We start from the raw sequence: 25,045 nt of genomic DNA on the forward strand, positions 1-25,045 counted from the left end.
CTGTATTCTGCTCACTTCTACACATCGTATTCCAAGGAAATTTGGAGATGGGTACGACCTCCCAAGGTGTTTACAACCCTGACTATAAAAACTAATTAGGTACACATTGGTTGCCACCTGTAGTAAACCAGGTGAATGAGTGTAAGAGTTCTGCAAATAAACAGATTTCTTGTGATTTCAAAAGGCTTATCAATATTTATTATCAGCCTGCTGCCTACTTTTCATTTGTGTACATGGCTTGTATAGACACCATAAAATAAAGGAAGCCCACACACATTTTTTTTCAGTCTCCCAAAAGCTACATAACACAGACACGATCAGGTGAACAAACAAACCAGCTTGTGTAAAGCTACACTCCAATCGGGATTTGGATTTGCTTTGAATTGATGCTGACCCGAAGGACGCAGCACAACTGGCATTCATTTTCTGCAGCTGGCTGCCTAACCACATTCCTGGGGATGTTGATTTCAACTTCTGAATGTCTTTAAATCTAAACCTGAAAAGTATACAGGTCAAGTATTTCCAATTTTCCAGTTTGTGTACCGATAAGGCGATATGCACTGGATGCAGACTCTCCTAGAAGCCTTTCCTCCTGGCAGCAGCGTTTTGGCAGAAAAAAATCCTGACGCTTGTAAAAGTATCTAAAGCTTTTACAAGCTTTTAGGCGCGTTTACAGGTTTCAAGAACTTGGGCGTTAATTCATTTTACTGGCAAGAATAATAATTTATTCTGGCAATTGAAATGAAATGAATTAACGCTCAAGTGCTAACTGCGGCTAGTGTTTAGGTATGTTAAGCAGTACCAATCATTTTTTCTGCCAAAACTCTGCTGCTCCTGGACGCACTGGCAGTGGGGTTTTTTTCTAGCCTCTAAAAGCCCCAGCCACTAAAACCCTGCTATAAGCCTACCCCAGATAGCAAGCAATTGTGCTGCAAGTTTGAAAATGACTTGCTAAACCAGACTTGCCAGGCTTCACAAGTTTTTTTGCACGATTGCAGCAAGTCCACATTGCATGACTCCAGATTAACTTTCTTTGCAAACATTCTGCAAGTCTGCTGCAACTTCTGGTTCAGTTATGTTGTGCAATAGTCATCCCACCACAGGGGGCACTGTGGCTGAATTTTCATGCTATAGACTTGCAGAGCTCTTGCTGTAGACTCACCACTGCAACTTTTCTCTTGCTTGAGACTTGCTACGCAAATTGTCTACACATTGGAAAAGTGTTAACTAAAACTTGTGCTTCAAGTGCCAGTGAAAATATGCAAGTTAATAGACTTACAATGCAACATTGCCACAAATTTGTGGCAAGTTATCTTTGCTATCTGGGATGTATGCATGGACACATAGGCTAACATGCAGGGAAGTTTACAGGCAGGGAAAAAAATGCCTGACGCCCCTAGAAGCAGCTGCGAAAAAGTCCAGTGTGCATGAGGCCATAATGTACAATCAGATTGTAATGTGTATGTGTATGGCTAGCTAGAACATAGGTACGGTTGGCAGCTATAACTGAACTCCAAGCAGATACAAAGAACACCATTTAATACTGCTATGTATTCATAATCATTAATATGGTTACATGTATTTAAATATAGCTGGCATAAGTAAATAGATCCTGTCCTTGTATTAGCTTAAATAACTGGGCAGATGCTGCTCTAGGTTGATCCACACTTGCCTGCTAAAAAACTGAATGCAAATTCAGCTTGTCACTGCCAAATGGTTGAAATGAACCACTTGCCGACAACCCGTGCCGTTATGCGTCAGTACTTTGAAGAAGAATATCATTGTTATGGCAGCAGCTAGCTGCCATAACCCCAGTATCCTCTTCTTCAGCGAGCGGTCCGTTACAAGATAAAAGTGGCCTCTGCGGTGGATTCACTGCCAGATCACTTCCATCAGTGTCGGGAGAGGGGCCCCCCGCACCGCGCTCCGGTGCTCTCAGCCACTTACCGGAGCCGTCGGTAGTGGCGGAGGCGATCGGATCCTTCTCGGTCTGTGGTATGGAGCTGAGTGAGGGGAAGATGGCCCCCACTCGGCTCCATACCATTGCAGGGCGGAAGCGACGTCAAAATGTCACTTCCACCCATAGCTCTTAAAAGGGAATTTTATTTATTTATTTTTTTTTTCTTGCATTTTAGTGTAAATATGAGATCTGACGTCTTTTTGACCCCAGATCTCATATTTAAGAGGTCCTGTCATACTGTTTTATTATTACAAGGGATGTTTACATTCCTTGTAATAGGAATAAAAGTGACACATTTTTTTTTTTTTTTTTAAGAACAGTGTAAAAATAAAAAGTAAAATAAATAAGGAAAAAAAATGTAAAAATGTTAACACGCCCCGTCCCGCTGAGCTCGTGTGCAGAAGCAAATGCATATGTGAGCACCGCCCACATATAAAAATGGTGTTCAAACCACACATGTGAGGTATCGCCATGATCAGTAGAGCAAGAGGAAAAATTCTAGCCCTAGACCTCCTCTGTAACTCAAAACATGCAACCTGTAGAATTTTTTAAACATCGCCTATGGCGATTTTTAAGGGTAAAAGTTTGTCGCCATTCCACGAGCAGACACAATTTTGAAGCGTGACATGTTGGGTATCAATTTACTCGGCGTAACATTATCTTTCACAATATAAAAAAAAAAAAAATGGGCTAACTTTACTGTTGTCTTATTTTTTAATTCAAAAAGGTGTATTTTTTCCCCAAAAAAGTGCGCTTGTAAGACCGCTGCGCAAATACGGTGTGACAGAAAGTATTGCAACGACCATCATTTTATTCTCTAGGGTGTTAGAAAAAATATATATAATGTTTGGGGGTTCTAAGTAATTTTCTAGCAAAAAACCATGATTTTAACTTGTAAACACCAAATCTCAAAACGAGGCTCTGTCCTCAAGTGGTTAAATAACTGGGTGACTGCACACCGGCCAATACTTGCAGCCACTTTATTCATTCATGAAAAGTGTCAGATACACTACATTAAAGGTTAGGTAATCTTATGCGCTAGGGGGAGGAGATGGAGGGGAAATTAGGGGTGGAGAGCTGCTATTTGAGCAGAAAACTCTCGTGAAACGCTCAGGTCCGGTGTTTCTATTTCTAAGTCTTTGAAGCCAAAAATGCTTGTAATGTGCCAGAAAGAAGCACATGTACTTTTTTGAGCGACATGCGTTTTGATTCAGGTGACAGAACGCTCAGATGTGAACAGGGGCCATTGAAATGAATGGGACTTGGTTTGTTGAGCGCTTTAGACCCACAAGCGTCAAGCAGAAAATCGTTCAGGTGTGAACGGTTGAAAGTATTGGCCGCTGTGTAGTCATCCAATTATTTAGTATCCTTAATCACTTAAGGACTGGAAGGATTTACCCCCCTTCCTGACCAGGCCATTTTTTGCGATATGGCACTGCGTTACTTCAGCTGACAATTGCGCGGTTGTGCGGCGCTGTACCCAAATAAAATTGATGTCCTTTTTTCCCCACAAATAGAACTTTCCTTTGGTGGTATTTCATCACCTCTGCGGTTTTTATTTTTTCTGCTATAAACAAAAAAAGAGCGTCAATTTTGAAAAAAAAACAAAAAACAAATATTTTTTATTTTGTGCTATAAAATATTCCCAATAAAAAAACTACAAAAAAAATCAAATTTCTTCACCAATTTAGGCCAATTTGTATTCTGCTACATATTTTTTGGTAAAAAAAACCCCCAAAAACCCAATAAGCGTATATTGATTGGTTTGCGCAAAAGTTATAACGTGTAAAAAATAGGGGATAGATTTATGGCATTTTTATTTATTTATTTATTTTTTACTAGTAATGGCAGCGATCAGTGTTTTTTTAGCTGAACTGCGACATTGCGGCGGACAGATCGGACCCCTAACTGACATTTCTGACACTTTTTTGGGAACCAGTGACATTATTACAGTGATCAGTGCTAAAAATTTGCTAATAATGGCACTGGCAGGGAAGGGATTAACACAGGGACGATCAAAGGGTTAACTGTGTTCCCTGGGTGTGGTTACTAACTGTATGGGGGATGGGCTGCCTGGGATAACACAGCATAGCAGAAAGACAAGATCTCAGTGTAATCCCGTCAGAACGGAGATCTGCCTTGTTTACTTCAGCAGGTCCCCGTTCTGTCTCTGTGGAGAACGATGGCGGACGGCCGGTGGACATTGAGTCCACCGGACCCGCTGATTGGCTCCCCCACTGGCCAATCGACACGCACGCGTACATGAACTGACGAACACCTACGCAACCCCCCCGTAAAAAAAACACCCCTCCTAGCACAAATCTTCTACCTCTCAAATGTCCCCTCCAAGCACAAATTCACCCCCCTTCCAAATTTCCCCTCCTAACATAAATCATCCTCAATCATCCCTACGAGCACAAATCCCCACCCCGCCGAAAAAAAATATGTCCCTTCCTAGCACAATTTCCCCTCCCCTTCTACCATATCACATCATCTAGCACAAACCTCCTATTCTTATACTCTGCCACCCTCCAACTTTCCCCTCCCAACACAAATCCCCCCCTCCCATCTCCTTGTGGTGCCCCATACCCCATCTCACATGATACCACAATGTCCAGGGCAGCCGTCCCTTCTGCCCACCCCCTGTCCCGGCCCTGCCCAATATAATAGAACCAAGAAATCTGGAACCAATGTACATTCTATAGCAACCAATTAGTTGTCATTTTTCTTCATGAGTTAACATTTGATAATACAATAACCAAAAAGGGTTTGTCTAGAGCATTTATGGAGATGTCAGATGGATCAGGTTGCTTCAGGCAAAAGTTCATTGTCAATTTGACATTTCAAAATTCAACATAAAACTTAAAGTGTGCCAGAAACGCCACTTACCTGTGCTACATCCAACAGGTAGATCTGCAGGAAGAAAGCAGACGCACTCCCCGCTACTTGATTAGGAGCTCCTCCTATAGCGTAGCAGCACTTGCAGAACACAGACAGTTTCTGTTGTCTCAACTGCAAGAATAAAGGAAATAAACCCCTGAAGAGAGTTCTGTGTGGACATTGACCTTAAAGAGGAACTACAATGTTTTTTGGCGATTTATTTTGTCAAGACAAAATAAAAAAATAGAATAGCATATCCCTGGATTACATTAACATTTCCCTCTGTTGTATACATTGAAACTTGCTGCAAGTACAGAAAAAATAACTAATGATGTGTCAGAAATATAATGTGCTCTTTCCTTCCTCTTTGACTTGATAACATAGCTTTGAATTCTCAAGCATGTGGTGTCAGCCCTGCCTACCTAATTTTAAATATATTACAAAGAAGGCAGACCTTTCTTTATCAACCCCCCCCCCCCCCCCTATATATTAAATGGTCTAATAAATTAATTACAACATGGTAATCTGTAGAAAACAATTCTCATTGGTCGACGCGTTTGCCATTACTGCTTCATCAGGACGGAAGAGGAAAAGTTGCGGTGGTATGTGGGTAGATAAATATATCATTTAGCATTCCATGTACAAAAATATTCACACAATTTAATTCAATATAGATATGGTCCGCACCTCCGAAATACCAATATAACTCATGTGCAGAAGCCACTCTGGGCGAGCATCAAGACACCGGGGAGTGAACCAAAAGGTCAAGCCAACCAAAGTAGTCTATACAAGCCAAAATTAAATTTGAAATGTATAAAACCACAAAGCGCTGTGATAATTATTAAAAATAAAGCTCCAAAAATCAAAACAATTAGATAATATAAATAAATCAATCAATATAGTGAGGCTGCTATCAAAAGAAAGTTTTCAGAACCACTAAAAAATAAATAGATGAAAAATGTGTTTGAAGCGCTTCACTATGTGATTGAATAGTTAAATAATTAAATAATATAACCCACATACACAATTCATTGAACAGTATTTGGATTTGTTCAATGAATTGTGTATGTGGGTTATATTATTTAATTATTTAACTATTCAATCACATAGTGAAGCGCTTCAAACACATTTTTTATCTATTCATAAAATTAAATTTGAGACATCTTTTAGGAACGACAACTATATGAGGGTCCCATGCTGATGGGAACAAGGGCCTCTTCCCAACAACCCTGGGCGGTGGTTGTAGGGGTCTGCGAGCAGGGGGCTTATTGGAATCTGAAAGCCCCCTTTAACAAATGGGCCCCCAGATCCCGCCTCCCCTCCTATGCGAGTGAGTATGGAGTACATTGTACCCCTACCCATTTATCCAAAAAAATGAGTGCGGTATTATTAAAAACAAAGAGACAAGTCCTTTATTAATTGAAGAATGTCCCCAGTCATATCTCCAAAGTGTCTTCTTCCTCCGGTCTTTTCTCCCCGCTGTCTTCTTCCTCCGGTCTTCTCCCTCCACTGTCTTCTTTCTCTGGTCTTCTCCCCCCGCTGTCTTCTTCTTCCAGTTTTCTCCCCCCGCTGTCTTCTTTCTCCGGTCTTCTCCCCCTGCTGTCTTCTTTCTCCGGTCTTCTCCCGCCATTGTCTTCTTTCTCCAGTCTTCACTCCCGCTGTCTTCTTTCTCCAGTCTTCTCCCCCCGCTGTCTTCTTTCTCCAGTCTTCTCCTCCCGCTGTCTTCTCCCCCCGCTGTCTTCTTTCTCCAGTCTTCTTCCCCCCCTGTCTTTTTCTCCGGTCTTCTCCCACCATTGTCTTCTTTCTCTAGTCTTCAACCCTGCTGTCTTCTTTCTACAGTCTTCTTCCCCCGCTGTCTTCTTTCTCCAGTCTTCTCCCTCCCGCTGTCTTCTTTCTCCAGTCTTCTCCCAACACTGTCTTCTTTCTCCAGTTTTCTCCCCCTCGCTGTCTTCTTTCTCCAGTCTTCTCCCCCCGCTGTCTTCTTTCTGCAGTCTTCTCCCCCCGCTGTCTTCTTTCTCCAGTTTTCTCCCCCTCGCTGTCATCTCTCTCCAGTCTTCTCCCCCTGCTGTCTTCTTTCTCCAGTCTTCTCCCCCCTGCTGTCTTCTTTCTCCAGTCTCCTCCCCCCGCTGTCTTCTTTGTGCAGTCTTCTCCCCCCCGCTGTCGTCTTTCTCCAGTCTTCTCCCCCCCACTGTCTTCTTTCTCCAGTCTTCTCCCCCCCGCTGTCTTCTTTCTCCAGTCTTCCTCCCCTATTGTCTTCTTTCTCCAGTCTTCTCCTCCCGCTGTCTTCTTCCTCCAGTCCTCTCCTCCGCTGTCTCCTCCCTTCATCTAATTCTTCTTCTTCATCCTCTAATACGCTCAAAATAAAAAAAAAATGCTGCTGCTCTGAGGCTGGCTCTCATGGTTATGTTAGGCGTCTGCCAGTTCCTTAATAGCTATGGGGCATGGCCATCTGGTGGCATCCTGTGGAAACCCCGCCCCCTTGTGATGTCACCGCCCAGGGCATGATGGGGCGGTAATGTCACAAGGGGTGGGGTTTCCGCATGATGTCACCGGATGGCCACGCTACATAGCTATGTGAGAATTGGCAGACACCGTCGCTGACATAACTGCGGGAGCCAGCCTCGGAGCAGCATCGCTTTTTTTATTTTGAGCAGGTTGGCGGCGGTGGAGGAAGAAGAAGAAATCGGCAAAGGGAGAAGACAGTGGTTGAGAAGACCAGAGCAAGAAGACAGCGGGTGGAGAAGACCGGAGGAAGAAGACAGCGGGTGGAAAGGTCCGGAAGAAGAAGACAGCATCGGAGGAAGAAGACACCTTGGAGCAATGACAGGGGGGACATCCTTCTTTTTTTGAGTGAATAGGTAGGGGTACAAAGTACAAAATCACCCACCCCCCATGTAGAGGGCATGTGACCTGGTATGGTTAAGGGGGGGGCTCGTCCTCCCCTTTCCTGACCTGCTGGGCTGCGTGCTCGGATAAGGGTCTGGTATAGATTTTGGGGGGCCCCATGCTGTTTTATTTTTTTGGCGTCGGGTTTCCCCTCAAATTTATACCAGACCGAAGGGTCTGATATGGTCTTGGGGGGGGGGCATTTTTGCATTTTTTTTTTTCCAATTTTGACGTGGGGTTTCCCCTCAAGATCCATACCAGACTCAAGGGGCCAGAATTGAAAAAAAAAAACCGCGTGGGGTTCCCCTTTAAGATCCTCAGAGCACAAGTCAGTCACATGCCACAAGTCAGATCAGTTAAGATGACGATCCCGACGTCCATTCAAATCAATGGGCTAAAATCATGCCCAAGTCGGACCAAAGTAGAGCAGAAAGGAAATTTAAAAGTCAGACTGATACAAGCTGGACAAGTTAAGACGGCTCTCATAGAGGACCATTGATTTTGACATGTCATGCGACATGTTGGATCAGTGTGAACCGGCCCAAAGCCCAGGAGCCATATAAAGCCCACTGCAACCTTGAAAAACCACCAAAAATAACCAAAGTGTCATCTTCCACATTGACGCCAATGCATTTCACCAACATGTAGGATTTTTGCTGAAATTACAAATCATTTGAAATGCTCAATTTAAATTTTTTCTAATTTTAGGTTATTAGTGTTTGACTATGATGTTTGAGTATGACGTTTGTGTTTTTACAAGCTTGTTCTACCATTTTTTTTTTTGTCATTGTATTACTGTATATATAGAGGTTTGCAGATTGGCCACTAAAGAAAGCCATTAGTGACTCTGCAGTTAAGGTCTGTGTATAAGGAATTTTTATTTGCGTCTGAACTGATTTTCTCTCTACACAAGTCAAAGGAATGCAAAGGCGGCTATGTGCAGGGCAGCTTAGAATGAGGAGGAAATTCAAAAGCACCTCAAACTGATCTGAATGCAAGCTGAATATACCTGAAAGAAACTGCATTTGCCCATCCACATCTCTTTCTCTTCATAATTGTAGAGATAAGATATCGGCCACACATGGAGTGCATTGTTTTCAGTGACCTAGCTGACTCATAGATTTGTATTGTATGAAGTAGCAGCAGTTAGCCCCCATTCACACTTTTTTGGCTTATTGACTTTTACTATGGGAGCACCATAAAGACCTACAGAACACATGTTTTTTCTGCATACACTGATTGAAATTAAAGCGATATTAACCCCAAAACCAATATAATATATTGCAGCTTACTAATCCTTTGATGTGGTGGGTGCAGTCGATCACTTATTTAGGCTTGTTTCCCTCTGTTTTGACCTGGTGATCTGGCCAGTAGTGGCGGCTGGTGCTCAAATTTTTTTGGGGGGGGCACAAAAAAATTAGAAAAAAAAATCATTAATTGCAGCCACTGTGCCATCAAACGCTGCCACTGTGCCCATCAAACGCTGCCACTGTGCCCATCAAACGCTTCCACTGTGCCCATCAAATGCTGCCACTGTGCCATCAAATGCTGCCACTGTGCCCTAAAATGCTGCCACTGAGCCATCAATTGCAGCCACTGTGCCCATTAAACACTGCCACTGTGCCCATTAAACGCTGCCATTGTGTCTATTAAATGCTGCCACTGTGCCATCAAATGTTGCCAGTGTGCCCATCATATGCTGCCAGTGTGCCCACCAAATGCTGCCAGTGTGCTCATCATATGCTGCCAGTGTGCCCATCATATGCTGCCAGTGTGCCCACCAAATGCTGCCAGTGTGCCCATTAAATGCTGCCAGTGTGCCCTTGAATGCCCCTAGTGTGACCCCCGCCCGCTCGCCGTCTGCCCGGCACTTACCCTGTCTTGGTGGGGCAGCGGGTGACGGCGATGAGCGGGGTCCTTTTTGTGCGTCTCCTGCCGTCCTCATCTCCCATCCTCTCCTCCTGATAGGTGTCCAATAGCGGCGCCTGTCGTTTCAGCCAATCAGGTGACAGGTAACAGTCCCAAGCACCTGATTGGCGGACAGGCGGTTTAGTGTTAGGAAAGCGAATATTCATTTACTTGACGCCTATTAGAGCATATGGCTCTAATCTGGTGCTTCAAACACACCCCCCGCCACTGTAATTCAGGCGCCCTGCACCCAAAAAGGGGGTGGGCGCCTGAATAGGGGGAGGCAGCGGCGGTCACAGATAGATTTAGGCAACGCATGAATCTATCTATTGGTGCTAGAGGGGGTGGCAGGAGAGAGGGGATGGCGCCCGTGTGCCCTTAATGCACGGGCCGCCACTGCTGGCCAGTAACACACCTCCTGTATTAAAGTACCCCCACTCTGGATGAAGGAACAACAGAGACACCTTTGGACAGCAGTATTGTTAGTGTGGCTAGGCTCCAGCTAACACTTGATAAGCAATTTTTTTCCTTTTGAGAAAAAGGTTTTAGAAAAATAACAAAAGCTGACCATTGTAAGTACCCCTGTCAGTGGTAAATGGTTTTCTTCAGCCCTCTAACTGTTACATCTGCATGACAGCTTGTTCTGTTGAAAAACAACAGACTTACCAGATCACCAGGTGAAAATAAAGGAAAGAAAGCTTACAAAAGAAGACTAATGCAGCCATCACATCTAAGGCAAGCTATATACGGTTCGAATCTTGGCCGGTTCAGCAGGAATTTTTGTTTGGGCAGGCTGAATGTACCAAGTTGATTGATCAATCAACCAGCATGCTGGATTTTACCTGCGATTCTCTTTACCTGCTGCTATAGTCACTACTAGCAATAATCACTGTCTTCTCCCAACGGCTTCCCCCAGCAGGAGGGATTCCCGCATAAACACTGTCTGTGTTCATTGGGGAATCAAGCAAATTGCTTTCCTGCAACCCATTGTTGCAGGAAAGAAAATTTGCTCCGTGTATGACCGGCCTAAGAAAATATAAAAATTGTTTTTGGGTTTAATACCACTTGAACAGGACTAAATCAGCAGTTACATACGGTTAGGGATGGATGAGCAACCCTGGACTTAGATGGATGCATCCAGGCTGGGGCTTACTACAGCTCTATGAAATGGCGTTTGTTAGAAGTGCCTGCAGTACAGAACAGACCCTGAGTGACTGGTAACCTTTTCTAGTTCCAGGTTCACTTTCAGTCATACACAAAAAATAGTAGCAGGAAATTGCAACATTGTACTTAGAAGCATTGGACACGTATCACAGATTTTTAACATCATTTCTTTCTTAGATACAAAATCTGAGTTACATTATGATTCTACACGGACACAGCAGGCCATTCGTGAGAGGAATTTTACTCTTAAGCCGCGTACACACGATCGGATTTTCCGACGGGAAATGTTCGATGACAGGCTGTTGGCAGAAAATCCGACCGTTTGTACGTTCCATCAGACAATTGTTGTCGGATTTTCCGCGGACGAATGTTGGCTAGCAGGTTTTAACATTTTCCGCGGATACATGTCTGTTGTCGGATTTCCTGAGCGTGTGTACACAAGTCCGTCAGACAAAAGTCCAAAGTACAAACACGCATGCTCGGAAGCAAGGACGAGCTGGTAGCGGTCGGTCTTGTAAACTAGCGTTTTTAATGGAGAATTAACATTTGTGACGTGGCAAATTATGAAATCTCCAAATGCAGCGCACAATTCTCTTCTTCTTTATTTAATGGGATAATAATGAAGCTGCTTTTCTGGTGATACTGATGCAGTTATTACAAACAGATTTTTAAAGGCTTTTTTTTTCTAGTGATAGCAAGAATAATATTATTATGTTTTTTTTTTGTTTTTTTTTTATTTGGGCAAGTTACCACAACACCATTATCCCAAAGTTTTTAAGATCAAAGATACAACTATGTTGGTGTCCCTTGGTAACTTTACATATTTTTTATTTTTTTTACGTATTTTTTTAAATGTAACTGCCTACTCCTAAACTGTCATTTGAAGTAAAACACATAGCCAAGTATTATTCTCCACAATTTTTTTTATTGTGCATTAAAAAAAAGAAAACAAATAAAATTAGATATGCTATCTGCCAATAGAACTTAACCAAAAAGTGCATTCTATGGATCCAAAAATATAGAAAATATACCAAATCAAAGAATTATTATTCAACCAAAAAATAAAATAAAAGCCTCATGCATGTGTCCTGCTTCTTAATATAGGGGGTCAACAATGCCAAGAGTTGGTGAAAGCAGGGGTTCCGCAAAACATCTAGATTATTCTCCTGGAGCTCCCACAGCAAAGGTATATGACATAATTGGTCACGATTAACAAAGCAACCAATTTTTGGTCCAAGAACTCCTCCTCCTGTTCCTGGACTGGACTTGGGTCAAAGCAATAACTCCAAGGCCAATAATAAATAACACGTTATCTCATTTGATTCCGCAACATGGCTGGTTGACGAACGGCTGTTCAGAAATGAACTGAAAAGCGCGAAATGAAAATTGCGAAATGAAAAGCACAAATCAACACTCACCAAACTTCTACTAACATGAAATTAGCAGAAGGAGCCCAAAGGGTGGCGCTAAATAGCTGAAAAACAACGTAGTACGTCACTACATTCATATTTGTTGGGCAACAATTGTGAGGCCATGTGTATGCAAGACAAGTTTGGGCCAACGCCCTTCGAACAAAAGTTCACGGTTTTGTTGGCCAACAATCCGATCCTGTGTACGAGGCTTTAGAATGCTTGCTAGAGGACCCCCTGGTTCCTAGTTTAATAAGCCAGCTACCAGATGGGAGCCCACAACTGCAGCTTTGCTTGGGCCAGCTTTGCTCTAAAAGTTCCAAAACACGTTCAGGTTTCGTTTCACCCATGGTTCCAGGTTCAGGCCCTCGGAAGGTAACATTCCATTCCTGAGGTCCATGTGATACAGTGTCAGGGCCTGGACCTCTGCTGTCTGACAGTAAAGGCCCATACACACGATCAGATTTTCCAATGGGAAATGTTGGATGTCAGGCTGTTGGCGGAAAATCTGACCGTGTGTATGCTCCGTCGGACAACTGTTGTCGGACTTTCCCCCAACAAATGTTGGCTAACATGTCTTCAAATTTTCCGCCAACAAATGTGTGTTGTCGGACTTTCCGATTGTGTGTACAAAAGTCCGTCTGACAAAAGTCCAAAGTACAAACACACATGCTCGGATGCAAGGACGAGCCAGAAGCGGTTGGTCTTGTAAACTAGCGTTTGTAATGGAGAATTAACATTCGTGATGTGGCAAACTATGAAATCTCCAAATGCAGGGCACAATTTTCTTCTTCTTTAATGGGATAATAATGAAGCTGCTTTGCTGGTGATACTGACGGAGTTATTGCATACTAATTTTCAAAGGCTTTTTTTTTCTAGTGATATGAAGAACAATATTATTATGTTTTTTTTCTTTATTTGTGCAAGTTACCACAACACCATTATCCTCTAGTTTTTTAAAAACAAAGATACAACTATGTTGGTGTTCCTTGTCAATTTTACATTGTATTTTTTAAAATGTAACTGCCTACTTCCAAACTGTCATTTGAAGTAAAACACATAGCCAATTTTTTTATTGTGCATTAAAAAACTAAAAAAAACTAAAATTAGACATGTTATCTGCCAATAGAACCAAAAAGTGCATTCTATGCATTCAAAAATATAGAAAATATACCAAATCAAATCATTATTCAACCAAAAAAATAATGTCAAAGCAATAACTCCAAGGCCAATAATAAATAACACGTCATCTCCTCTGATTCCGCAACATGTCTGGTTGACGAACGGCTGGTCAGAAACGAACTGAAAAGCATTAAATAAAAAGCGCAAACTGAAAAGCGCTAAATGAAAAATGCGAAAGAAAAAGTGCGCATCAACACTCATCAAACTTCCACTAACACGAAATTAGCAGAAGGAGCCCAAAGGGTGGCGCTAAAGAGCTGAAAAACCACGTAGTACGTCTAGTACGTCACTACGTTCGGAATTGTTGGCCAACATTTGTGTGACCGTGTGTATGCAAGACAAGTTTGAGCCAACACCCTTCGGACAAAATTCCACGTTTTTGTTGGCGGAAAGTCCGATCGTGTGTACGAGGCATATATCTTCTCGCTGAGCCACCTGAAATGCTGGACAGCTCCCTGCCTGATTGCATAGACCAGTGTTTTTCTGTCAAGGCATCCTATAAAAATTATGGACAATCTCGAGGCACCCCATTCTAAAATGTAAAAACTATTCTAATATAGTTTTAAATAATAATGCATCATCCACAAGTCCAAGTAAGACACCCAACATTAGAGGTGATTTATTCTTCCAAAGCAAATACACTTTTGCAAACTGTTACTGACTAGTACAGTGCCTTGAAAAAGTATTCATACCCCTTGAAATTTTCCACATCTTGTCATGTTGCAACTAAAACCTAAATGTATTTTATTGAGATTTTATGTGATAAACCAACACAAAGTGGCACATAATTGTAAAATGGAAGGAAACTGATAAATGGTTTTCAACTTTTTTTTACAAATAAATATATGAAAAGTGTGGTGTGGATTTGTATTCAGCCTCCTTTACTCTGATACCCCTAACTAAAATCTGGTGGAACCAATCGCCTTCAGAAATCACCTAATTAGTAAATGGAGTTCATCCGTGTGTAATTTAATCTCAATATAAATACAACTGTTCTGTGGAGACCTCAGAGGTTTGTTAGAGAACCTTAGTGAACAAACAGCATCACGAAGGCCAAGGAACACACCAGAGAGGTCAGGGATAAAATTGTGGAAAAGTTTAAAGCAGGGTTAGGTTATAAAAAATATCCCAAGCTTTGAACATCTCATGGAGCACTGTTCAATCCATCATCCGAAAATGGAAAGAATATGGCACAACAGCAAACCTTCAAAGACATGGCCGTCCACCTAAACTGACAGGCCGGGCAAGGAGAGAATTAATCAGAGAAGCAGCCAAGAGGCCCATGGTAACTCTGGAGGAGCTGTAGAGATCCACAGCTCAGGTGGGAGAATCTGTCCACAGGACAACTATTAGTCGTGCACTCCACAAAACTGGCCTTTATGGAAGAGTGGCAAGAAGAAAGCCATTGTTGAAAGAAATCCATAAGAAGTCCTGTTTGCAGTTTGCGAGAAGCCATGTGGGGGACACAGCAAACATGTGGAAGAAAGTGCTCTGGTCAGATAGAACTTTTTGGTCTAAAAGCAAAATGCTATGAGGGATGTATAAAGAAGGCCAAGGATAAATCCAAGGAAAAAAACAAGATTACTTACCGACCAGCTCGCAGACAACCAAATAAACTTGTCTAACAATATGCTTTAAAAGCAGGGGTTTAGTCTGTACGCATTTGCGAATGCATGCGTAAGCCACAGAGCCTCGCCACGGCACCCTGATATCTGTGGTCCCTAACACTAACCTATAAGTGTCTCCACAGTGGAAGCCCATGCATTCTGATAGATAGGTGGAAGACAGGTGGACTGAAGGGGAGCACACCCCGTCTTAAAGGTACAGGAACACAATGAGCACCCAGCATGTAGCTCAATGGCTGCGAAGGTGTCAGTGCGTTGCCTGACCAATATACAGTGATACAAAAAAAGTGCCACTGCCCCCATCTATAACTGGCCATCGCAGTAAGCAGCATTGGAGGGCGACATAAGGTATAAACAAGGCCAAGGATAAATCCAAGGAAAAAGCCAAGCTTACTTACTGACCAGCTTGCAGAGAACTAGTCTAACAGACACTTATAAGTTAGTGTCAGGGACCACAGATACCGGGGTGCCGTGGCTAGGCTCTGTGGCTTACGCATGCATTCGCAAATGCATGCAGACTAAATCCCTGCTTTTAACGCATACTGTTAGACAGGTTTATTTGGTTGTCTGCGAGCTGGTCAGTAAGTAAGCTTGGCTTTTTCCTTTTATTCATCCTTGCTTTTGTTTATACCTTATGTCGCCCTCCAATGCTGCTTACTGCGATGGCCAGTTATAGATGGGGGCAGCAGCACTTTTTTTGTATATCTATGTATGGCAGGAAACTAACACCGCACATCACTCTGAACACACCATCCCCATCGTGAAACATGGTGGTGGCAGCATCATGTTGTGGGGATGCTTTTCTTCAGCAGGGACAGGGAAGCTGGTCAGAGTTGGGAAGATGGATGGAGCCAAATACAGGGCAATCTTAAAAGAAAACCTGTTAGAGTCTGCAAAAGACTTGAGACTGGGATGGAGGTTCACCTTCCAGCAGGACAACGACCCGAAACATACAGCCAGAGCTACAATGGAATGGTTTGGATCAAAGCATATTCATGTGTTAGAATGGCCCAGTCAAAGTCCTCGAGACCTAAATCCAATTGAGAATCTGTGGCAAGACTTGCTGTTCACAGACACTCTCCATCCAATCTGACAGAACTTGACCTATTTTGCAAAGAAGAATGGGCAAAAATTTCACTCTAGATGTGCAAAACTGGTAGAGACATCCCCAAAAAGACTTGCAGCTGTAATTCCAGTGAAAGGTGGTTCTACAAAGTATTGACTCAGGGGGGCTGAATACAAACGCACGACACACTTCTCACATATTTATTTATAAAAAATTTTGAAAACCATTTATCATTTTCCTTCCACTTCTCAATTATGTGCCACTTTGTGTTGGTCTATCACATAAATTCCCAATAAAATACATTTAGATTTTTGGTTGTAACATGATAAAATGTGGAAAATTTCAAGGGGTATGAATACTTTTTCAGGGCACTGTAGTCCAATGTTTCTCTTCTCCCTCAGACTTTCTCCATCACTCAGCTAATGTGACCCCAACGCTGATGGAGAGAGGCAAGGGAGGGTCAAACAAGGATGTTATGCAGGTGACTTACATCTTCCTTATCAACTGATGACACCATTGGTCGTTAGGACACCGGCAGCTAGAAGGTTGTAATGGTGCACAATCAAAACCTATGAGTATAACTAAAACTCAGCCTTCATCCATATGCCAGTTTGTATACAATTTTTGGGCAACTTTTAGGCATTTTGCCTAGGCACCCCTGAAGAAACCTCAAGGCACCCTGGTTGAAAAAGGATGGCATAGACAACCGTGCCTTGTGTCTTGATAATAATTAATCTGGAACTCTTTTCTCCTCCCATAAACTTCCTGAATTTAAAATGGTTCTAAAGAATCAATGTTTTTACCTTCATGTAATTTATACATGAAAGTAAAAAAACCTCCTCTGTGCAGCAGCCCCCCACTCCCCCCCCCCGGTACTTACCTGAGCCACATCTCAACAGTGGTGTCTCCAGCTTTCAAATTTAGGGGGGGCACATGGGGGGACAGGGACAAAAGTAGGGGGGCAACTATAAAATGCACACATATATATATATATATATATATATATATATATATATATATATATATATATATATATATATATATCCTGGGGCCCTTTACTACGACCCTTTCACATGTTCTGCAGCGAGCTCCCTTCCTACTGTATTGGGGTCCCCCAGGGTGGCAGAAAACAAGAGATATATGTCACCAGCATATCAAGAAAATATAAGGATCCAAAGCAGTGGGAGAACTATCAGGGTTGCAAAGGTTGTCTTGCCTCCGGGCCCTGGTGTTCTGCCACTGTGGGGTTCCCCAGCCTCCTCTTGCTGTCCTGCCCTATTGACAGCTCTGGTCTGGCATCTCTTGGAATTTACAGGCTGGTCCTCCTGTCCTAAGGACGGGAGAAATCAGTCTGTTTTTTCAGTAACTGAAAGTCCTGGTGGAGTCCTTCCTGCAACTCGCTCTTCTCCCTGCCAATGAGGATGCAGGTGAAGGAGCAGATCAGGCGGCCGTGGTTGTGTGAACGCTCGCATTATGCAGTGTCAGCGAGCAGGGGAGGGGGAAGGAATCACCTGCAGGAGCTGACTGGGGACTCTCTCCCTCTTAGACATTGATTTTTTGTAAAAAAAAAAAAAATTTTTTTTTGGGGGGGGGGCACATGGTGGGGCACAGCATAATGTTGGGGGGGGTCAGGGCCCCCTCTGGCCCCCCCCCTAGGGTCGCCATTGCATCTCAATCCAGTGATGTGCACAAGTGCCTCGGCTCTCCTGGGACTCTGCCTCCTCATTGGCTGAAACAGCAACAAGAGCCATTGGCTCCTGCTCCTGTCAATCACAGCCACTGAGCCAATCAGGAGAGAGAGGGGGTGGGGCTGAGCCATGGGTCTGTGTGTGAATGGACACACAGAGCCGGCAGCTCGGGAGCAAGCTTGTTTGGGTGTTCCCATTGCAAGCTGCTAGCTCTGGGGACACTTGGCAGCAGAGAGGGGCCAAGAGGACTAGAAGCTCCTACTGCTATTGTTTCCCTGCAGACAGGCTGGGAAAGAGCTGGGTTATGTGACAGCCGTATATCGATTCTACCGGTCGGTCCGGCACTTACCCCATCTAGGTGGCAGTGGTCGGGCTGTGGTTCCTGTGTCCTCACCGTCTTCTCTCTTCTGCTCTCCTCCTGTGGCTCCGGTGTCTTCCAGCACGGCGGGCGGTGGCAGGCTGTGGCTCCTCTCTGTCTACGGTGTCCTCCAGTATGGCAGACGGTGGCGAGTGGCGGGCTGCGGCTCCTCTCCGTCTCCTCTCTCTTCTGCTCTCCTCCTGTGGCTCCGGTGTCCTCCAGCATGGTGGGGTGGCGGAGAGCGGCTCCAGTGTCCTCCAGCATGGCTGGGTGGCGGACAGCGGCTCCAGTGTCCTGTCTCCTCTCTCCTCGTCCTAGGTGTCCAATAGGATTGCCTGACGTTTTGGCTAATTGGGAAACTGGTCTCAAGACCCGCTTCCTGATTGGCGGGGAGGAGATTTAGTGTGAAAATAGTGAATATTCATTCGCTATTGGCACAGAACTCGGTGGGATTGGGGCGCAGTGCTCTGCACCCCGAGACTACCCTTTTTTGAAGCCTATTGGAGCCTCTGGCTCTAATCACATGGTTCCCCCCTAAAAAAATACCCCCCCCCCTATTGGAATCTATAGTCCGGCGCCCTGTATGTACAGTCAGGTCCATAAATATTGGGACATCGACACAATTCTAATCTTTTTGGCTCGATACACCACCACAATGGATTTGAAATGAAACTAACAAGCTGTGCTTTAACTGCAAACTTTCAGCTTTAATTTGAGGGTATTTACATCCAAATCTTGTTAGTTTCATTGCAAATCCATTGTGGTGGTGTATAGAGCCAAAAAGATTAGAATTGTGTCGATTTGAAATGAAACTAACAAGATTTGGATGTAAATACCCTCAAATTAAAGCTGAAAGTCTGCAGTTAAAGCACATCTTGTTAGTTTCATTTCAAATCCATTGTGGTGGTGTATAGAGCCAAAAAAGATTAGAATTGTGTTGATGTCCCAATATTTATTGACCTGACTGTCGATCAGGGGGGCAGATGCATGGATAGGGGGGGGCGGCGCCTGTGCGCCCCTAATGGATGGGCCACCCCTGTCTATCACTGGTGTCATTTGGAGAATTTGTGCCCTATCATTGGTGTCACTGGGAGGAATTGTGCCCCTTCATTGGAGTCAGTGTGGGGGGGGGGGGGGGGGATTATGCCCCATTGCTGGCATCAGTGGGTGAAATAGTGCCTTAAAGGCCCGATAAATTCAAGCAAAGGGCAGCAGTTTGGAGATCACTGCTTTAAGCCATTAAAGCTCACTTCAGCCCCTGTTTGGAAATGTTATATACGGATCTTAATGGAAGTGCTGATTGTCACTTTAAGCCAGCTGCTAGCAAGCTTCAGCAGGCTTTTAACAAGATTCAAGTAGTGCTGAAGCCTGCTAGAAGCCTGTTTGAAGTGGCAGTCGGCACTTCCATTAAGATTTGTATTCAACATTCACAAACTGAAGCTGAATGATACTTTAGAAGCTTCACCAAAGCTTTCTGAAGCTCTGCAAGTTCTTCGTCAAGGCTTGCTGTTCGCACTGCTCTTATACAAGCTGAAGGCCGTACAATACAGGCCTTAGACAATTGTCACCAGAACAGGTATGACCATTGAAAGATTTATCCTCACCTCTTATTTCCAGTAAAAACTAACATTTCAGATTTTCTATTATCCTGGTAACAGTGGACAACGAGAGGAATAGAGAGAATCGATCTCCCAGCGGGGACATAGACAGCAATAAAAATCTATCAGGTTCAGGTTCTCTATCTACTCCTTCTAAAATGAAAGAGAAAAGTTTTGGCTGGAGATACTTTCATGACATATGTAGCCTCATACTTCACACGTGTTTTTCTATAAACTGCTGGTGCAGCTGGAAATGGTCCTGTGTAGCGCTCATACAGTTTATCGGTCGTCCCCATGAAGATCTAAGTGGTTAAATGACAGAAATAGACAGGCAGGATCCTTCAGTGTGCCAGGCTGCAGCTGTCAGATAAGAGAAGATCTGGAGTTATCGTCAGCAGTGCATTTTTCCAGAATCCTCGGCTGTGGGTCTTACTAAGCAAACTCACATCCGTCCTGCAGACTTTCCATCCACCACTCTGAAATGTTACACTGTCAACAAAACTGTGCGAGTTGTCATTTTCCTGAAATGCTAAACAAGGGGCATTACAAAGCCCGGCACCATATAAAGGGTACAAACCTGGAAAGTGACAGGACTGCTGTCAGGGAGCAAAATGGCAATGACCTACCCACTGATCTACCTATGTCATTTATTTACAAAATTCCTCTTTTTATATTAACAGTCTACTATGCTTTCTGCAAATGCACAATGCGCTTGCAGTTCAATTATTTCTTAATGTCACCCCAAATGCAGGTAGCAGTCGTGCATTTTGCCACGTGTTTTCCGTTTGACAAAACGTGCAAAAAAAGCGCACAAAATGTGCAATGCAAAACACATTTGGCTCATGTCCAAATTTGGTACATGAGCTTCTTTAGCGTGTTTTTGAGTAGAGGAAAGCCCATTCGAATGGGTTCCTTACTGCGCATGCGCGAGTCACGCTGCGCAATTCGGTTGGTCCTTGCTGTCTCTGGGACCCGTATGTCTCCCAGCAGACAGCTGAGGGGGGGATGGGGCGTAGACCCCCGGGGGGGTCTATGCCCGGAAGTGGGTGCAAATATCTGCACCCCCTTCCCCCCGAAAGCTGCCACATGTGACACCGGAGGGGGGGGAGGGTTCCGAAAAGTGGAAGTTCCATTTCTGTGTGGAACTCCGCTTTAAGTAACACTTACATTCATGACCCTCCCCAACCTGGCTATCAGGGACACTGTTCGGAATCATTATGCAGAACAAGACTGACAGACAAAAGATTTTAGTTCAAATGTTCGTACGACTTTCTGAAAAATCTTTTGTCAGAGTATTCGATGAGTCAACTACAATATACAGTCTCACAAAGTGAGTACACCCCTCACATTTTTGTAAATATTTTATTCTATCTTTTCATGTGACAACACTAAAGAAATGACACTTTGCTACAATGTAAAGTAGTGAGTGTACAGCTTGTATAACAGTGTAAATTTGTTGTCCCCTCAAAATAACACAACACACAGCCAATAATGTCTAAACCGCTGGCAACAAAAGTGAGTACACCCCTAAGTGAAAATGTCCAAATTGGGCCCAATTAGCCATTTTCCCTCCCCGGTGTCATGTGACTTGTTAGTGTTACAAGGTCTCAGGTGTGAATGGGGAGCAGGTGTGTTAAATTTGGTGTTATCACTCTCTCAAACTGGTCACTGTAAGTTCAACATGACACCTCATGGCAAAGAACTCTCTGAGGATCTGAAAAAAAAAAATGTTGCTCTACATAAAGATGGCTTAGGCTATAAGAAGATTGTCAAGACCCTGAAACTGAGCTGCAGCACGATGGCCAAGACCATACAGCGGTTTAACAGGACAGGTTCCACTCAGATCAGGCCTAGCCAAGAAGTTGAGTGCACGTGCTCAGTGTCATATCCAGAGGTTGTTTTTGGGAAATAGATGTATGAGCGCTGCCAGCATTGCTGCAGAGGTTGAAGGGGTGGGGGGTCAGCCTGTCAGTGCTCAGACCATACACCGTACACTGCATCAAATTGGTCTGCATGGCTGTCATCCCAGAAGGAAGCCTCTTCTAAAGATGATGCACAAGAAAGCCCGCAAACAGTTTGCTGAAGACAAGCAGACTAAGGACATGGATTACTGGAACCATGTCCTGTGGTCTGATGAGACCAAGATAAACTTATTTGGTTCAGATGCTGTCAAGCGTGTTTGGCGGCAACCAGGTGAGGAGTACAAAGACAAGTGTGCCTTGCCTACAGTCAAGCATGGTGGTGGGAGTGTCATGGTCTGGGGCTGCATGAGTGCTGCCGGCACTGGGGAACTACAGTTCATTGAGGGAACCATGAATGCCAACATGTACTGTGACATACTGAAGCAGAGCATGATCCCCTCCCTTCAGAGACTGGGCCACAGGGCAGTATTCCAACATGATAACGACCCCAAATACACCTCCAAGGCGACCACTGCCTTGCTGAAGAAGCTGAGGATAAAGGTGATGGACTGGCCAAGCATGTCTCCAGACATGGAAGGTGGAGGAGTGCAAGGTCTCTAACATCCACCAGCTCCGTGATGTCCTCCAGTGGCAACCTGTGAAGCTCTGGTGAACTCTATGCACAAGAGGGTAAAGGCAGTGCTGGAAAATAATGGTGGCCACACAAAATATTGACACTTTTGGCCCAATTTGGAGTTTTTCACTTAGGGGACTTTTGTTGCCAGCGGTTTAGACATTAATGGCTGTGTGTTGAGTTATTGAAGGGACAGTAAATTTACACTGTTATACAAGCTGTACACTCACTACTTTACATTGTAGCAAAGTGTAATTTCCTCAGTGTTGTCACATCAAAACATATGATAAAATATTTACAAAAATGTGAGGGGTGTACTCACTTTTGTGAGATACTGTATATACTAGATATATCTACTTCTATGCAAATTTGCACACAATTTACAAAAACGTTTGTATTGTTTTTCCATACTTTCCCATACTTGACATAATCATCTAATAGAAAGAAAGCTATAGCCAGGTAACCAGAATTTTCAGCAGATCCACAATGGCTGCCTCCATTCTCTTAAAAAAGAATTTCTATAGGTTAGTATGGATTATTCACCTAGAGACAGCACTACAATGTATATTTACTGTATAGTTCCCTTAGGGCAACACACAATGTTTCAACTTTGCTAACTGAGCACTGGGGAAACCTCAAGACTCTGTACATGCAGAATAGAGAAATATAGTCAATACAGTCAATAAATGCTATTTACAAGGATTGTTGTTTTTCTGGCATGGCTTGTAATAATCAAAAGCAGGAGTTACCCTTTACAGCAAAGCACAGAAGATGATGTACCGTTATATAGACAGTGAAAAAATATAGATGTATCAATATATAGACAGTGATAAAATATAGATGTATCAATATATAGACAGTAATAACATACAGATGCATCAATATATAAACATTAATAAAGTATAGGTGTATTGATATATAAACAAGGTTAAAATACAGATGTATCAATATATAGACAGTGATAAAATATAGCTGCATCAATATATAGACAATGATAAAATATAAATGTATCAATATATAGACAGTGATAAAATATAGCTGCATCAATATATAGACATTGATAAAATATAGATGTATTAATATATAGAAAGGGATACAAATATAGATGAATTCATTTATAGACAGAGATAAAATATAGATGTTTTAATATATAGACAGGGATAAAATATAGCTGTATCGATATATAGACAGTGATAAAATATAGCTGTATCAATATATAAACAGTAATAACATATAAATGTATCAATACATAGACAGTGATACAAAATAGGTGTAACAATAGATAGAAAGGAATAAAATATAGTTATATTAATATAAAATATAGATGTATCAATATATAGACAGTGATAAAAATATAGACGTATCGATATATAAACAGGAATAAAATATAAATGTACCAATACATAGACAGTGATACAATATAGATGTAATAATAGATAGAAAGGAATAAAATATAGCTATATTAATATATAGACATCGATAAAATATAGATGTATCAATATATAAACAGGGATACAATATAGATGTATTAATATATAGAAAGGGATAAAAATATAGATGAATTAATATATAGACAGAGATAAAATATAGATGTTTTAATATATAGACAGGGATGAAATATAGATGTATAATTATATAAACAGGGATAAAATATAGATGAATTAATATATAGACAGAAATAAAATAGAGATTTTTTGAACATATAGAAAGTGATAAAATAGATGTGTTAATATATATGGACAATGATACAATATATATGTACAGTAGATTGAATTTTTACCCATTTTTTATGTCCAGTAGGTCGGTATGAGCTTTCTTATGGCAGATGTGTCTGTGCACAATGCTGTATACAATGCTGTATACAATGCTGGACATGACATCTATACAATGTATGTGTGTATTGGAGGAGGATTCTTAGGGAGAGCCTATGATCTATTACCTGGAATGCTGAGTGTATATTTTAATGCCATGTACTATAATAAGAAAATTACCTGCAGACACCATGAGATCTCCCCTGGTACACCTGGCACTCACCTGGCGCTGTGATGATTGGTTGCTGCCCCTCTTGCAGTTGGCTGTCAGTGAGCTGAGCCGGGGCTCCAGCGCTCCCTCTTCCATGTCAGTGCCACTGTGTGCTGTGTGCAGCCAGCGCTGGGTGCAGCCACTAGAGGCCACTGTCAGCACTGCTTCCCATACAGTGAGGGAAAATAGTATTTGATCCTCTGCTGATTTTGTATGTTTGCCCACTGACAAAGAAATGATCAGTCTATAATTTTAATGGTAGGTTTATTTTACCAGTGAGAGACAGAATAACAACAAAAATATCCAGAAAAACGCATTTAAAAAAAAAAGTTATAAATTGATTTGCATTTTAATGAGTGAAATAAGTGTTTGATCCCCCATCAGTCAGCAAGATTTCTGGCTCCCAGGTGTCTTCTATACAGGTAACTAGCGGACATTAGGAGCACTCTCTTAAAGGGAGTGCTCCTAATCTCAGCTTGTTACCTGTATAAAAGACACCTGTCCACAGAAGCAATAAATCAGATTCCAATCTCTCCACCATGGCCAAGACCAGAGAGCTGTCCAAGGATGTCAGGGACAAGATTGTGGACCTACACAAGGCTGAAATGGGCTACAAGACCATCGCCAAGCAGCTTGGTGAGAGGGTGACAACAGTTGGTGTGATTATTCGCAAATGGAAGAAACACAAAATAACTGTCAATCTCCCTCGGTCTGGGGCTCCATGCAAGATCTTGCCTAGTGGAGTTTCAATGATCATGAGAACG

General features: G+C 42.8%; 1 protein-coding gene across 2 annotated transcripts in view; it reads right to left on the minus strand.

The window, feature by feature from the left end:
• MFSD2B (MFSD2 lysolipid transporter B, sphingolipid) overlaps positions 1-24,429 on the minus strand; it is a 70,068-nt gene extending 45,639 nt beyond the window's left edge. For both annotated transcript variants that reach the window (XM_073625320.1, XM_073625319.1), the window contains exons 1-2: positions 24,294-24,429; positions 4,850-4,972 (exon numbers count right to left, since the gene is read on the minus strand). In XM_073625320.1, the coding sequence (XP_073481421.1) occupies positions 4,850-4,972; positions 24,294-24,377 (207 nt within the window). In that variant the 5' untranslated portion in view covers positions 24,378-24,429. The remainder of the gene's footprint in view (positions 1-4,849; positions 4,973-24,293) is intronic.
• Between the last annotated feature and the right edge of the window lie 616 nt (positions 24,430-25,045).

Source organism: Aquarana catesbeiana, linkage group LG04, assembly GCF_042186555.1.
Source record: "Aquarana catesbeiana isolate 2022-GZ linkage group LG04, ASM4218655v1, whole genome shotgun sequence".
NCBI classification, from domain to species: Eukaryota; Metazoa; Chordata; class Amphibia; order Anura; family Ranidae; genus Aquarana; species Aquarana catesbeiana.